We start from the raw sequence: 18,384 nt of genomic DNA on the forward strand, positions 1-18,384 counted from the left end.
TAATCTTAGTGCCGATGACTTTATATATATTGAATGTTAGTAGAAATTAAAATAGAAGAAAATAATGGTTTCAAGAAATTTAATTTATATATAAAGATAATTAACGCATTTAATATGAAGATTATCTGGAGTAGGGATAAAAAATAGATACTGCCGAGCCTCAAAGCAGCGCTTTGTGAAGCAATATTTTTTAGACAAATAATAATTTTTGAATTTGCGAGCTTTTACAAGTGTACATTACTCTGAAAGTTATCTATCGTGAAAAATGCATATGTGATGTCAGAGAGAAAACAAAAAAATTGACAGCCATGTTTAGCGAGATGCGTGGTGGAAATATACGGAACTCCATCTCGTTGTTTTTCTCTTTTCGATACCAATTAAAACGCGAACGAAATGGATATCTCTTCTATCTCTTTTGGATTTTTTATTTTTATTTTTTTTTTTTATCGGAACGAGCATTGATATAAATGAATGAGATTTTCACGCAGGGCTGTTTTGATGTTATTTGTAAGTCGTTGTGCACTACGTCGTATTGATCGATGGAAGAGATAACAATAGCGACTTGTGGTTCGATACTGTTCTGATTTGATAAGGAAATTCATTAACGTGTCCCACTTTGTCCGCACTCACTGGCTCTTTTTTTTTTATTGATCGCAAACAAAAGAATCGATATTGTGGCGCGTTGCAATTGCAGCGATTAATGTATGTAAATTTGATCGATGAAAAATGAATTGTCAAGCATGATAGTTAGAGTAAGAATAAAAATTTACGTTCTTTTTTCATGAACATTAAATTTTACAGCGTCATAACAATGTCAAGAAACGCACATTCTTATAACGTTTTATATTGCTATTAAATTTACACAATTTGTTTTTCGTTATTAACTCTTCAAATTGTATGTGAAAGTTTTTACGAGATTATGCAATAAGCCAATTTTCTGCTAAGGTTTTATTAACCAAAGATAGTGATAGTATAGTAGAATTTATTTTAAAATTAAAAATGTTTTTGACGATAATACATCATCGTAATAACGATTTCGAAAATTTTCGGTTTGAAAGATTAATTTCCACTATTTATTAGAATACATTTTTTGTAAAAAAGAAATATTAAATTTTCATTTTTAAAACACATTTTCTATATGAAGAAAAAAAGATTAAAATATAACGCACATAAATTCTCTATATTTGGTTCCCAACATGCAAATATATTTCTGTAAATGTTAGTGTAACAATGACAGAATATAATCCACGATTCGGCATGCTATTTTTCCAAAAATGCTTTGTTTCTTTGTTTTTTTTTTTTTTTTTTTTTTTTTTTTTTTTTTTTGTTGATGCATTCAGCATGGATGGGAAAGATTTTACGGACGCAGCTGCGTCACATTTTTATATTGTCGCGACATCTCGTATAATAACGAGGGGCATTTACATATAAACCTTGTCCGCCTGCAAGCAGATGCAGCTGTAGGAACGCTCGTTGCATATTTCGTTAGAAGTTGTCTCGCGCATCGCGTAAAATCGACTATACTTTTTCGCTTATTTCTTTTTTTGCGAATAATACAATGAATCCGACACGTCAGAGATAAAAAGGAAACTAGACACTGTGATAATAATATGAAATTATATTTAAAGTTTTAGTCATGACCGATGAAAATGAATACTTTTAAGTTAGCATTGTATTGATAAATGTATTGTAAATTGGCATTTTATTTGTATATTCTTCGAATTATGATTGACAATTGATGATATCGAAAAGATTTAGCACGTGAAGCGCGAAAATAATATAATACATTTAATAATATAACAAGAAAAAAATTACAACAAATAATAAATATATAATAGTAATAATATAATTTGCTCCATAATGTAAAATGTACAATATTTATTTCGTTTGATATTTCTGCTCACACATGAGTTGTTATATTAACGTAAGTAAATTCGGCTATGCAACATTTCGGAATATATCGCAGTGCACCGAGTCGGAATAAAGCGAAGAAAGATTTCGAAGTTTCGAGGATTCCTCGCGACCGAGTTGCATAGAGAGGGCTTACTTTTTCGCAATTCTCTGTTGATAATGGCAAAGGTCATGATGCAACCTTGAGAGCTTTGCACCGCGTCGTAAGAGGATTCATTGTAATCCAATATGCGCTACGTGCTATGAAACATTGCACTGCGTCTGTACAACATTCACGACACATTCGTGTTATATAGTCATGAGACAGGATGATAGGCAGTTGTATATGATAGAGATGCCAACAACGGAATTATTTAATCTTACATATTTCTATAATTTTTTTTTTCTATATTTTTATACGGATCCGAGAATTTTATCGTTGCGACAAAAGTATCCGATGTCATTTCTTATTCTCTCTTCTCCATTTTTGGTTACTCTCAAGCGAAAAGTACACATACACACATATGTATAAATAATAATATTTACTATTATTATGTATACTGTTACATTATTAATGTATATTACTATAATGCATACTGGATATAATACATAGTTGAAAAGATATGAAACTAGTTGAGAGATGTTTGAAAACTCCTGAGGGATTCACTTCGCGTATCGGCCTTCGAAGCAATTAGCATTTCGATTTTGATGAAAGCTTGGCCAGTTGCGTTTTTCTATAGGTTTTTATATAGATACGTTCCTAGAGATCGTCGACGTAATTTATTTTGTCGATCACATTATACTTTGCTTAATAGCGAATTGCAGCACATCTGCGCCGCTTTTTATCTAAAATTGGTCATTCCTGAAAAAATTTAGTTTTTCCTATTTTGTTTTAAATTTTTGTAACGGAAGAGAATTATAGAGAAAAATTTTAAAATATTAATAAAATCTATTTCTAAATATATATATTGCATTTTTTTGCATTTATGTTATCGTTGAAATGTTATTTTCAATCAAATATTTAATATTCTCGCTTTTTAATCAATAAATTATTTCTAAAATTTTATTTGACATTTTTATAAATATTTTCTTAATATAATAAAAAATAATATTAAATATTTTTTTTTTCAGAATCTGAATTTTTTATTTTTTTATTTTTAACATTTCAGATAATTAAATCGCGGATAGTACTTTTAGAATCTTAATTTGTCACTGAATTATGAGATTATTTGTATATGCGTAGGCATTTCCCCAAGGACAGCTTTGCGTATGATTTAATCGCAGGATAGAATACTTGCGAGCTTGATACGAAACTGAGACACCAGATAGGCCACTAGGATACTGTTACACGATAGCTTCGAAAAGTTCTTATCTGTTACTGACGTAGCAAAAGTCTACTCAATTCTGTTGCGTTTTGATGTGCCATATACTTACAATGAGATAGTGATTTTGAAACATAGAAAATTGCGTAAAATCACATAAAATCGCAACAGGAAAAAAAATTGAACAATAGTAAAAATGTTGTTTAATGGAATGGAGAATAGATATCGTTTTTTATTGTCAGCAGTAGAAGTTTACAACTTCATACATGCATTTGTGACGTTTTCAATATGCACTGCGTATTTTAATATAATGCGACATGCATATTGTATGATATTTCCATTTATCTTTTTGAATTGTATGAATATATACATAGTTATACAATTGAAATAGAACTATGGTGGTTTTTTATAATGTACAGAGAGCTTAGTACATGGATATTCACATTTTTCAAATTTACGATACGCACATTTTCTGTTTCTCTTTTCTGTATATAGTATACACTTATACATAGAGAGAGAAAAAATATTTATTTAAGTATTATTTAAAATAGATACTGCGCAAAAAATAGAGTTTAAGTGATCACGCTTTAATTTATAAACAAATATTTTTTAATATTATCAGCAAACTGAGCAAATTGATTTTATACAGCTTTGTTTATTATATTCCGTTATTATGATAGCGTTATTAGCGATATGAAATGGCGTTCATTGCATGTTGAGTATATTGTACGAAATAGATGTTTTTATTATGGGTTAATAATTATGATTGGCAAGATTACAATTTGGCTAATAAATCGAGAAATTATAAATTTTTACATAAATCCAATCTTTTATTTCTCTCATGCAAATCTAACGCTTATACGGTTAATGATTGATAACCAAAATTAGGGGAGATTGAAGAGCTACTGCTAATTCTTTGTTGATTATACATCTGTATAAATGAGCATAAAAAATTATTTGAGCTGAAAATCTTTTATTAATTTTTATTTAAGTAGCAATTAAATTAAAAATTTTATACTAATAAAAAAATAAAAATTTTGTTGAAAATTATTGACAATTATTGCTCTTTTCGACAATAATGTGCAACTTGTTAATAAATGTTACAAAATTTTGGTTCAATAAAATTTTGCTACGAAAGGGTGCATGCTCAACAGTTCCACACGAAACTGCGACATGCGGTGTCCTTACGATTGCAGTAGACCGAGTATGGCCTACTTTCAGAAACAATCGCACAATGTCTAGAACATCTTGGTGGGCCAATCGTAAGTGTTGGGAGCTTGAAGGGGATGCGTGAGAATGACCCGCTTTCGGTGCTCCAGATGCCGTCAAGGTCACGTTTGCTTCGTGGCTTGATACGAAACTTTGCACGCAGATCTTTTTATATATCAATAATTATATAAAAGATGATATTGCGGGTTTGAATATTTTTACACTGGTTTGATTTTACTTAAGAGATAATTAAAAAACCTAGAATTTTAAAATCTGCATTTATCGTATTTATTTTTTTCCGACTTTTTATGCATATTTTAGTTTTTTTTATTCAAATTTTATCGTATATTTAAGATTTTTATATTTTTCATTTTTTAGTATAATTTTTTTATGTAAATTTTTATTCTATGAGTATTTCTATTTCTCTTACAGCTAATAATAATATTGTATCCAATTATTGTAAAGTATATATTTATATTACAAATAATATATATATATATATATATATATATATATATATATGTATATATATATATATATATATATATATATATATATATTATACACAATAATTCTTTAGCTTTAATTAAATAAGTTAAATAAAAAAATTAAATAACCGTTGTAATAAACAATTGAACAAACAATATTTATACATATATATATGCTGAACGTAAATTGAAAGTATTTTTAACGGTAATTGTCACGCGATTTTAGCGAAGGTCGACGACGCCCGATATACATGAGGAGAAAAGCGCGGCTTTATCGGTTATCACGGAATTTTTCGGATGCTCAGGTAGTAGGAACACCGACGGTGGTTGGTTCTTCGGAAAACGTGGCGGAGCGTGTTGGTTACCATGCAATGCCAACTGGGATTGGTCGAGTTTGGTGGGCGAAGGGAGATCAATACTGGGAGGCTTTCGACAAGGAGAGGCGTAGGCCGGTGTGTTCTCCACGAGGAACGAGAATCGGGATTAACCGCTGCTACCGACATGACCTTGATTGTGACCTTAACCTTGATAACGCCCTTGAGCGAGATACAAAAGTTTGTATGTCGTTGTCGTGGTATCGGCAACGACGGGAATTTCCGCGCCGGAAAATTTGTAGCCACATTTAACTCCCTGCAGAGTCGAGTATGTATCCGCTGTAACGTCGGCCGAACCGTCGGCGAATTTTATAGGTCGCCCTTTGTATATGTTACAAGGCCATTGAAGCGGCTCTCGAAACGCTGACGTAGATACCCTGGGATAGGGTAGACAAACGTACGATGATTCTGAAAGCAGATACTTACCTTGAAACTTTACATTTTATAATTCATTGAGCATGCTTAATAAACTTTCTTTATAAAATACATCACGAGATTAACGTTTTCAAAATGCACTAGATATTCTTATCATTGGGTTATCTAATTTTTTTATGTAGTATGTTATATATATATATATATATATATATATATATATATATATCAATAAAATAATATTTATTAAAGTTCATTAAAATATTTCAAATGTGTTTATTAAAATAATTAAATATCTGATTTTAAAATTAAAAATATATATTTATCAGAGCAACTGTTGCAATCATGTTATCAGCTGAACGACATAATGTTTTAGCTGTCATTCAACAAGTTTCGTTATTAGTTTTGAAAGAGAGAAAATATATAATATAAAATTAAATAATAATTTGTCACAAGATACTTATAATACTCTATTATAAGTATCTTGTGACAAATTATTATTTAATTTTATATTATATATTTTCTCTCTTTCAAAACTAATAACGAAACTTGTTGAATGACAGTTAAAACATTATGTCCAGCTGATAACATGATTGGAACAGTTGCTCTGATAAATATATATTTTTAATTTTTAAAATCAGATATTTAATTATTTTAATAAGCACATTTAAAATATTTTAACGAACTTTAATAAATATTATTTTATTGTTGAATTTAAGTCATTATTCTTGCACCTGAACCAGCCAGCGGTTGGTCCAATGGGAATTGTTGTACATCAACGATAATAAGACTTTGCTCGATTTCCATATAATTAAGATCAACCGTTATCATCGTCGCGGCCTTGACTATGTGCGCAGCTCGATGTAATAAAGTTTAAGCGAAGTCGTTATGCTCGATTTTATCACTGTGCCTTTAGAACCGAGATAGCCATGTATATGTCGATGCATCAAACATTCTCCCGCTCTTCGTATGAAGTGACCAAAGCAAGAGAGAAATCTATAATTGATACGTTTAATTAAAACAACCCACACAAGATGATTTTATATAATTTATAAGAAACTTCATATTTCAAGAATGCATGTTACAAATTATCGATTCAATCGTAAACTCAATTCATTCTCGCCTTGAAAGCTTCATATCGTAGTTGTAAAAACATCTGTAGATCGTTATGTTATCCTGCAAGTAAAGCTGTCCATCGACAGGATCGGTTGATTGATTATCGCGAATGTTCGCGATGTCGCTTCGTTTACACAAGCGTGTTCGATCCATCTTCAGTGATCAATTTCTTCTGACAGGTTCTCTCTTTTTTTCTGTCTCTTTCTCTCTCTCTCTCTCTCTCTCTCTCTCTCTCTCTCTCTCTCTCTCTCTCTCTCTGTCTCGACAGTTCTTTTATGCATTATTCCTTTGCCCTCGTTTTTTTTCTCCACTTTAAAACGTTCGTATATTTTTTCGAAGAACAATATCGACAATAAAAAACGAAGAATAAGTTTTAACAACAGATGGTGAATCATATTTGTAAAACTAACTGGCTTTCTTGGAATTTGCAAGTACATATCTGAAAACAATTTCAAAGTACTTATGAAACAGCGCGTGTTTTTTTAACGTGATGCGACAGTTAAAAACATTGGACTGTTCAAGTGAATGCAATATTTCGAGAAACAATGTGTTTTGTAACTGTATCTATTGATTTCTGATCGTGATGATGATTTTTTGATACACGTTTAATAATTTTGGTGAGTGCGCAGTATTCGCGTGGCGTCGATGACGCGAGATAGCGCAAAGATTAGAATATATGCGAGTATTATACGACGCCAGTATTTTCAATATCACTGTAATATCTCACACTATTAATTTTCTATACAGATCAATTCATATGTATCATACATATGCGTCTTTTTGCGATTGCTTCCGATTTTTAATTATAAACATAACGATCAATGCTATAAAGCAAACATATTGTATCACGAATAAAAAAGATTGCTTAATAAATTTTATTCAGCAATTTTCTTCTTAATTGCTGGAGAGAAAAACGCGCAAGAAGGAGAGGGAGAGAGATGCGAATACTTTTTTAACATAAAATAATTTTTTATTTGAATAAGAGAATAAATTTTGCGAAAAAAAAGAGAGAGATTATATTTTTAAGCCTTTTATGAAATTTTCATAAGAAAAAATCTCTGATTTAAAATATACAGATTTTTTATTTTTTAATTATTTTATAATTTATTAAGATATATTTAATTAAAGAAATAATAAGATATATCTAATTAAAGAAATAATGCTAATAAAATTATCATTAAGGATATAGATTAAAATATTTAGATCTATAAAATACTACGAGAAAGAAAAGAAATAAATCAAGAATATTATAATAGTATTTGGAGAGATGCTATTTTTAATATAATTAATATATAAAAAAATTTTCCGTACATATTCGTTTAAGATAATCTCTATCATTATCATAAACGTCTATAATTTCGTCTATTTAAATATTCTTAAGAGCTTCGCGACACGTTTAAATATTTCTTTGTCAAACGAATAATAACGGATTCGTTTTCTCGAATAATTTTACTAGTTGAATTAAAATGAGACTCGCACTCGTCCTTGTGTGGGATGATATGAAACGACTCCGCTATCTGGCTCACTTTGATTAAGTAGTTAAGCGAATTTGGTCCCTCCTGTAGACTCGTGGTGTGCCTCGTGGGGTTCACGGCAATTGGCACGATGTCAGAGGCACCGGCGACGCGGCGGGAAACGTAAGAGAGGTGAGTGACGTCGTTTGCCAACGGTCATCATCAGATGTCGTCTTGGCCGCGATTAGTTCGCGCTCACTCGTGCCTGTCTGTACCGCCGATACACTTGTCATCGTCGTCGACGAGTCAGTGAGATCCGATCGATTCGTTGATCGTCATCGATTGATACTTGCATGATTCTTCTGGTGCACGCGCGATAACCGCGAATCCATCATCGACGCTTCGCGCTCGTATTTTCGCGACGTTCTCGAAAAGAATTTTTGATCGTCACAGCCGATCGGAAATCGGGAACCGATTTCCCCGACGTGATTGAATCGAAATATCAAATACTTGAATCTCTGAATATAGAGAGAACGCGTGGGTCTTGAATAAACTTGAAACTTGATCGAGACGTTCGTGACAGTGTCTTCAATCATGATTGTTCGAGGCGCGATATGAAACTGTCAACGTAGGAAGATCAGAAAGATCGCGAGTGTCGCGGGTGTCATTCAGATCAACGTTATCAGGATAGAATGGCGTTATTCTCCGGTGGTGGAAGTGGTGCCGGCGGCGGCGGTGGTGGCACGCCACCCATCAAACCGGAAGAGCCGACCGTCCCTTCCAGACAACGGAGTCTCAAGGATCGGTTGCGAGAAGGCATCACCGGCGGATTCGCTTGGCAGTGAGTATTTTCGTCGGCATAATTTATGAAATTTGGGGATGGTGAGGGATTTATTTTTGCATCCCTCATATTGTATTTTGCTGTCAATTATAATTGACCTAGAATGTTAATAAAATAAAACGCTATATTACACTATTAAACGAGCACCGCTACATAAAATTATAAAAATTATAATGTTAAACGATAGGTAAAAGAAATGTTACACATATTTTTTTATTCTTTGATTTTATTTGCGATGATAAAAATAATTGATTATTTTGATAAAAGCGTAAGTTTACATAGCGCATAAAAGATAATTTTCTATTCATCGTTTAATATTAAAAATCTTGCAGATTTTCCCAAATTGGCAGTAAGAGAGAAGGAGAGAGAACAATAAAGTTATTCTAGAGGCGAATTAATAGATGTTATTTGAATCACGATTTTATCGTAATATATCATGTTGAATAGCAGTATTTGATTGAAACTTGTTTGTTTCTATTTAAGTAGATTAGTAGAGTATATCTCGCGTTTGATAAGAGCATTTTATAAAGTATGTGATATTTAATATATAATTCTCTCTATAATGTGCAACGTTATGTTGTTTGCAGGAAATATCGACTCTTAACGTCATCCGGTTATTCATTCAATGTCGCGTCGAAAAAAGAAGCAATTAATACTATGGAAAGTTTTATAAGCTCGGTTTCCGGTATACAATTTTTATCCGAGAATTTTCATCGATACGCTTTCAAGACGGATTATCGTGTATCCGACTTGCCGTATGGCGCATATTACATTAAAAAGTAAAAAGTAAGAATTATCGATCATTTTAATAAATGAGCAGTGTGAAATCGCCATTATCACATAAGACAGGATAAACCGTATGCTATATAATATAAAGTGTTCCCAGCAGATGGCGGTCGTAGATACTCCGATTATCTCATTCATTTTTTTATTATATTAGCATATATATTGTTAGAAAAAAGACGATGATATCTAATTAATCAGGATATTTCACATTAAAAATACGTTTAAGTAACAGAAAATATTATTTTAGAAAAAAAAAAAAACGCGCGCGCATTAAGGATGATACAGAAATACAAGACTGAATTTTTTTATGTTAACTTTAACTGTATACAGACTCCAAAATATTACAATTATTCATCGGAGATTTTTTAAGTATAACTTTTATTGCGAAAATATTATGTCGACGTGATAATCTCAAAATGATGATTTATCTTCCGGGCCCGTATAATTATATTCGACGCGCGCGCGCGCACGTCTCGTTATTCAATCTTTCTCGCGATTCGTTTTTTTTTTTTTTTTTCCACCATATAAAATAAGAGGGAAAGTTATTAAATAGCCATCACCTATATAGCGGCCGGCGAACTCGTTCCTCCGTTCGCACGACCCTGACCCCTCACTGTAAATCGCCAGTGGTCGGATTTGGGCCAGTTTCGCGTCCGACACCATAAATTATCCAGCGCCCGAGTACTAGACTCGCATTTATTTGCTTTATCGCCAGGACCCGTACGCTTTTTTCTTTCATTTTCGCTGTCTCCGACAGCGAATTCCCACTTTGTAGAGCGTCGGATTATACTTTTCCACTTCAAAATTCAGCGCGGATAAATTGATCGAGCACCTCACTTTCGTATTAATTCGTTCTGTCGTTCCTGGACGTTGATTATAAAAATTAATTAGCCTGTGATGTCTTGATTCATGATGTTGCCCGTATCTTCTTTATTTTTATCATTATTGTTGTCGAATATTGTGCGGATCATCTTGCTTCAAGTTATATCTTTTTTTTTTTTCTCTTTCAAGAATTATATAATATTATAAATATTAATTTTGATAATAATATAATATTATTAATATAATAATTATTAATATAATAATTATTAATATAAATAATATTATAATATTATTAATATTATAACTATTGATAAATTTATTTTTTATATGCGCAATTTATTTAATTTTATATTTGTAATTAATTGCTATTTTTTCGTAGCTAAAAGATAGCCTCGTGTTATCTGTCTATTTAAAAATATAATAAAAATATGATTTTTTTTCTTTCGCATTCAAATATATTATGTTCATTGAAATCAAGTGTGAGCAAATTTTGTTACGTGATTACCGATTTCAATATATAGTATATGATGTAATAAACCGCGATGTAGCGATCGTTTATAAACGACGCGACACATTATGGATTTCCAAATCATGTCATGGGTACGACAAATCCAGGAAACAGATGACCGAGGCGTCATGTCCGTATCCTAATTTTGGTCAACAAAATAGTCACTTTGAATAGACATTGCGATTGATGTCGATGTGACGCACTTATCGTTCGTATAAATGGAGTCGCTCGGTAAATGTAGGGAATAATTCGACGTGTCTCTTAGAGCGGAATAATTATCCGATGGCCCAATTTCACTTTTTGACGTATACACATATGCCAGAAATGAATTATCGCACGCTCGGAGTTTCTAAATCTAAAAACTTAGCTTTTTTGTTTCTATAGATTTTATTTTATAAATAAATCTTTCTCGAATTTTAAAGATTTTTTTTTTAAATAAATAAAAAAAAAGATTTTAGAAGACTATTAATTATTTATTAAAGCTTTCTCTTGAAATTATATTTTAAATTTCATGACTTTATAAGTTTGCTTTCGATGTACTTAAGTATCTTTATTCGCCTGAAGTGCATCGCGAATTCATATAAACCACGTAGAAAAAGAATATAGTTCATAATTTTTGCAAAAACTTTGCTTTATACATACAATTTTGTATTCAAAGAACAAGTTATATGGACTTGCATTATTTTTATTTTGAATACGAGTTTTTGCTTTGAACGTATATGAGTTTCATATATAAATCATTCACGTGTCTATTACAAAATACGAAAACGGTGAAAAAGTTTCTCTGCTTAAAATTGCGATTCTATTTATTTGACTAATGCGCGCAATAAACTTCCACATCGAGCACTTTGCAGGATTACTACATAGGACATGTCAAAGACTGCGATGATTCAAAGATTCGACTGCAGAAAAGAACAAAATTGCTTTTATTTATTTATCCTTTTGTTATAATTTATTGCTTTTAAAAAAATGCATAGACTTTACGCAATCGTTTAACAATATAAAAAAAAATTGAAGCTAATCTCTCACGTAATTAAAAATATAATATACATATATACAATGAGAAAAACGAGTTTTTGCTTTTATTCGACTCGCAAGGAAAAGTTTACCGCGATAGCGATCAAGGTTACGAACAATCTCGAATTCGGATCGATAACGAACACATCGATTGTTTCGGCAGACCTCTCTTATATAGAGGGAAAACAAAGGAGCAGCCGCCGCCACCCTTTATGCACTCGAATGTATGCATAGCAACGGCGACCGGGATGTGCATCTATACTATCGAGTAGTTGCCGTCTGCTATCGGATACGTATGTATACATACATACCGTGGATAGATATCGGTGCACATATTCTCCACAATATACACGATGATGCATACAAGATGACCGCAAATTTAGATCACATTCCCGAGTTCCTCACCTTCGTGAAAACATTCGGACGACCGATCTGGAAATAATATCGCTGCTAAAATTGTTGTTACAAAATGACGATATTAAGAAACAAATGAAGTGGAACGATGTTTATTGCAATATTCGTTTTCCTTTTTTTTTTTAAATGATTGATTATTTTCTTTAACAAATCGTAATCGACTTAATAAAAGTAGATCACGATATGTTAATTTTTCAACAATGATATGAATAATGCATTGACATATAGATAGATGGCACACCTCGCACTTTATTAACATTATTTATCATATCATTATCATATTTAAAAGTAAATAATTTTATGATGCGTTATCTATATTTTTTTTTTAAATTCTGTGAGACGATCAATTATTTTTATTCCAGCAAAAAAAAAAAATTAAATTAAAAGATAAGAAATATTTTTTTATAGAAACACTGAGTTTGTAAACATAACTTGAATCGCAGATTTCTGATAAAAAAAATCTTCATCATAATCTTATTTGTATCGAATCTAAGATACTTTTTTCCAAACATATTCATCTCGGAATTATATATAATACAAATACGTATCCAAGATCTCCATGAAAATTTCTTCCAGGCTTCTCTGGAACGTGATGCTTAGAAATGCATAGTTCGCTGTTGGTAGAAGTTTCTTGATTAAATTATCGGGCGCGCGTTCGTTTTGTACTTCCTTCCGAACGTATCCCTAAGCTAGAACGGACATGTGAAATCGATTTGATTGACCGATTTACTGAGGAACAGTGAGAAAGTTTGACGTCGCTGTACCCTATTTACTTATTTTTAACTGATTCACCAAGAATTTATTTCAACAATTTTGAAGAGTGTCAAAATGTAAGAAATATCGAGAATGTCTCGCAAATGACTTTAAAGTCTACGTGAACTTGCACTTAATTTTATAAATTCCGGAGAAACTTTGAGGTCGACTTAATGTCGAAACTTATATACGTACATACATACAATACAATAAAATGTCTAATGACACATTTTGATTTGAAAAAAATATGCTTTATATGAATATTTAAACTCGATTTTTTTGTCTTTACATTTTTCTTAAACTTTTTAACTTTCTTATACTTATTATATTTTATTTCAAATATTTTTTTCTGTTTTAAAAATATTATTTTCTTAGATCTATGATAGAGGGAAACTTTCGCGTTATTATTACCATGAAGCTATAGACTTTTTTATTGTAAACTTTTTGTGTAATCTTTTCTGTGTAAACTTTTTTGTTTTATAATCCAAGTGATGTCGCTCGCGAAATACATAAGAATACATGTATAATACATAATTTTGAAGCGCACTCTCTCGTTCGCCGTGAATGTCTCTTGTAGCATTGTTTCTCAAAATGTGAGAGAAAAAGGGATAATCGGCTGGAGATGTTGACTCGGAGAGGAACAAGATCGCTCCATTACAAGTCCGCGCCATTAAGATATACTCTCTTCAGGGATTTCCTCGTCTGGGACGAGGTCATCGGGTAAATGGGTCAAGTAGGTTTACAAGCACTCGCCGCGTGTACTTAGGTATGCAGATTGCACGAGGCAGTCGCGTTTGTGAAGCATCACTGTGCACGCGGTTGTATTTACGTCCATTTACGAATTTACGCCTGGCTTTGCTTAAGTCCCCTTAATTCCAATAGCGACCTACCTTATTGTGATATATACAGACTCAAAGAGCATATATATCGCAATTCAATAAATCAGCGGAAACTTGAAAGAGAATCGAGAATGTCGAAATGTTCAGAAGTACAAATCGCGTAAAAAGTACGCAAATTTTTTATTCAGTTTCCCTTTACATTTATTCTACATATTTTTCTCAAGTTTTATTTTCTTATTTCAGATATTTGTCAAATTACACAAGATTAGATAATTGATATCTCTAACTCAAGGGAGTGATTATCTTGAAGATTATCTTAATGATTTATAAAATGATTTCAAATATTTCTTTTCTCTTGAAAAGTATTTAATCGGGAACAAAATATATCATTTCTAAAAGCGATGATAATAACAAGATTATATTGAAAGACAGAAAATTCACTGAAATTAAAATATGATTATTATACACATAATCATTAAATTGTCAAGATTTTTTTATCTCGCGATATAGTCTCGATCGTAATCATTTATCAAGCGTTTATACGTCATGGATAGCATTGTTGATGATTCCTATTACATAAAGCGGCGCTCATACGGGACAAATAATGAGCGGGCATGATTAGATTAATTGGACATATTAAACTAGTTTAGATCTCGCGGAGAACACGCGCGTCTGTCAGCGTTAGTTCGCATAGTTTGCAATCGCAAAAGTCACGCACGTACGTAAGCGTATTGCATCGCATCCCGCGTTGCATAGCTTCATATTGCGCCGACTCGCGAAACAACTCTAGCGTTGCGCGAACTCCCTTGGATCGTGCGACGAAAACCGCAAGAAAAAAGATAAAGTGAGAGCTATTCCGAAATTATTTTTCGGAGTAAAAATTTTTCGGAGTGCAATCTCCTATTGCTTGGTGTGGTGACTCGAACAAAATTTTGTTTCTCTAAGTAGTAGTTTCTCGAGGTATTAATCATTGTATATTATGAAATATATTAATCGTTATATATATATATATATATATATATATATATATATATTGAATTATAATTATTAATAATTATAATTGATTATTGATTATAAATAAAAACTAATTAATATCTCTAACAAATTATAATTACGATTAATATATCTTATTACATATAATTAATTAATATCTCATCATTATAAAACTTTTCAAGTCATTAAATCAATCAGTAGATCGCGCTTTAAAAAGTTTCTTTAAAATTATTAATATATTTTAATAATTAATATAACATGGTTAATTAATTGTAAATATTATAAAGCTGATAATAAATATTTACATATCTTTATGAGCGTTGAATAATTATTGTTATTTTAAGATATTTATTTTGCTTCTACAGAAGTTATAGATAATGAAGTTGGATTATTTATTTATCATCAAGAGAAAGAGAGACAACAGGTTAACAATTTATTATTTATTATTTAATTATACATAAACCATTATTATTCGTGACAATTAAAAATTTCGCAATAGAACAGGAGACCAGTCTTAAAGATCCAGAGGAAGGTCGATTTGGTTGATCAGTGGAAGATTCAAGGATTCAAAGAGTGGACGTACTTGCTCTGCTCTTGGTGTGCTTTGTTATTATTAACTTTCGAAACATCTCGACCTTCCAAGCGGCATCGACCTTCCTCTTGTCACACAGGAGCGACGTTCGTCGCGATACTTCATCTCTTACGGCGCCTGTCTCGGCGCAAAAAGATTATTGAGAGAGAGCAACGCCCGCCGAATGTCCTCGTATTTTATCAGGTGCCCAGTCATTCTCGAGGAGGGATGGGAGAATGGTGGGTGGAATCTGGCTTGCGCGAGAAAGAGGGCTCACACGAATGAAAGCGTAATTAAAGCGCGTGTGAAATGTAATGATTATTTATAATTCAAGGAACGACACGAGAGACAATGTGTGTGACAAATTATTGTTCTATTATAAAATAATATAATTTGTGTATATAAAGATATACATATACATATATTATGTAATAATCGTACAATAAAGCAATATAATGTTACGATATTATATCATTGCATTATAAATTGCAATTCTTTAGAAAGATTTATTTAAGACATTATGATTTTAAGAAAAACAACGTTTAATTTCATTATACACTAATTATGTTAATTGGCATGTTGTTTTGCCCATCAATATATTTATCACAAATGGCATAGAGACAATCTCTTTTATTTGCACTGTCGAAAATTAAACTTGTTATATCATTTCAATTCTTAGTCAAAACGCGATCGCATTTAGCGAATGTCTTTCTATCAGTTTTCTTCCCCGCCCCAATCAAATACGTGCTCTGATTAACGTTCCTGAATCTCGCTAGGGATTGTAGAACGCCATTTGCGCTGAACAGAAATACGGTCGTATCCCGAAGGATAATCCCAGATAGTCGTCGGCTGTTTTATGGTCGCGTGTAAAAAAGAAGAGACACGCGCGAGAATGTGACTCTTCTACTACTTTTACGAGATACGCCATTTTAACGGCCCATTGACGTATTATGCGCATTCTTCATTTTGTGAACAAATATATGATCCGATAACTTTGCGTACTTTTCTTCTTCTTATAATTAAGCACAGAAACAAATTAACTGAAATATAAATAAAGATAATAAATATAATAATAATAATAATAATAATAGTAATAATAATAATACTGAAAGTAGAGTTATTACATTGTTTTTCATAGCGAATCGTTCTCCATTCTGTGATATTACTCTACTTTACTTAGATCCTGCTTAGTTAAAAAAGTTGGTGCGACTAATTCGTTAAATAATAATTATCCAATAAAAAATAAATATGCGTTGCAGAATTAATTGCTTTTTTTTTTCTTATTTTTATTAAAGTAAACTGGATTCTATTTTGATACATTATGTATCAAATATTTTATCCAAGTCTTACATGTATATGTAACGCGAATATGGATGCTGGTCACGTGTCGTCTGCAACGGTTCTGTTGTTTTCGGTTATGCTCTAAATTTTCTATATTGGAATAGCGTGACAATTGTGGAAGCTGGAAGAGGATTGCGCACGTGTGTCTACCAGGATCGTAATCTGTAGAGTCTACAATTGATGGTCGAAAATATGGATCAGTGGCATATTATGCTGTGCACATAAATTTGCATATAAAATTGTTTCTTGGTAAAGCGTTTGTGTAGGTTTATTAACAAAGCTACATAATTTGGCCGCCCCGATGTAATAACAATATTCTCTCGCGCGGATATATTTACTGCAATTAAAAGTTACATTAACAACGTAAAATGTATAATTAATAGGAGTTATAAAATGAAAAAAATTATAATTTTAAATAACACAATACAATAATAAATATATTCTACAATGTTGTATTTTTTTTTACAGTTGCATGAATATAAAATAAAAGTGGTAGAATGCAAATATTCTATTATAAAAAAAATTAAGTAAAATTTTTATTATAGATATAAATACGCCTCCGTAAAAAGATTTTATTTTTAGTCTCAGTTAATAAATGTGACACACATATACAATAATTTACTCGATGAGAATTCCTGCATAACTTTAATCACGCGAGGAAATTTCATTCAATCTGTCGGTTTCGCTTTGATGGCAAGGTCGCATCTGCTTGTTATCAATTGATACAACTGCGCCTGATAAATATGTAGATGTACAAATTCGATTCTATTACGGCTTTCTCGATCGTCGCGCCGTATTCAGATAGAAAGAGATTCTCCATCGCATTTGAATCGATTCGCTTTTCTCTTTTTATAGCACAGACACGGATCGCTTTCAAGGTCTTCGTGAATTCCACGGTGACATTATTTCATCATTGATTGGCCGGAAGTGAGACGAGATCTTCAAGCATTTAAGTCACGAGCCTCATTGAGGTCGAGTACTCGACCTAACATTGAACTAGACAAAAGTCGATATCGTTATACGATGAGAATGCGCTGTTTCTCGAGATGCTATTTATCTCTTTCAGCTATGTCTTTATGAATATGTGACATTAAAATCTAATCAGAGTTAATATTTTAAAGATATTTATATTGAATAGGACGAAATAGGCAATATGAAAATTATTTTATTGCGCGTTTTTATTCATAACATTGTTTTTTATATCGACAGAAACCACGAATTGCGCAGATTTCTCGCATCGAGATGAGCGAGGGCAAATTGCGGCGTTCAGTTGG

General features: G+C 31.8%; 1 protein-coding gene across 6 annotated transcripts in view; it reads left to right on the forward strand.

Annotated features, from left to right (window-relative positions):
• LOC126859011 (TLD domain-containing protein 2) overlaps positions 1-18,384 on the forward strand; it is a 120,618-nt gene that overhangs the window by 16,192 nt on the left and 86,042 nt on the right. For 2 of the 6 annotated variants that reach the window (XM_050609857.1, XM_050609858.1), the window contains exon 1: positions 8,775-9,066. The exons of 3 other annotated variants lie outside the window; for them this stretch is intronic. In XM_050609857.1, the coding sequence (XP_050465814.1) occupies positions 8,918-9,066 (149 nt within the window). In that variant the 5' untranslated portion in view covers positions 8,775-8,917. Of the gene's footprint in view, positions 1-8,774; positions 9,067-18,384 lie in introns of those variants that run through there. One more of the 6 variants, XM_050609863.1, reaches the window with a different exon arrangement.

Source organism: Cataglyphis hispanica, chromosome 2 (genome assembly GCF_021464435.1).
Source record: "Cataglyphis hispanica isolate Lineage 1 chromosome 2, ULB_Chis1_1.0, whole genome shotgun sequence".
Taxonomy (NCBI): domain Eukaryota; kingdom Metazoa; phylum Arthropoda; class Insecta; order Hymenoptera; family Formicidae; genus Cataglyphis; species Cataglyphis hispanica.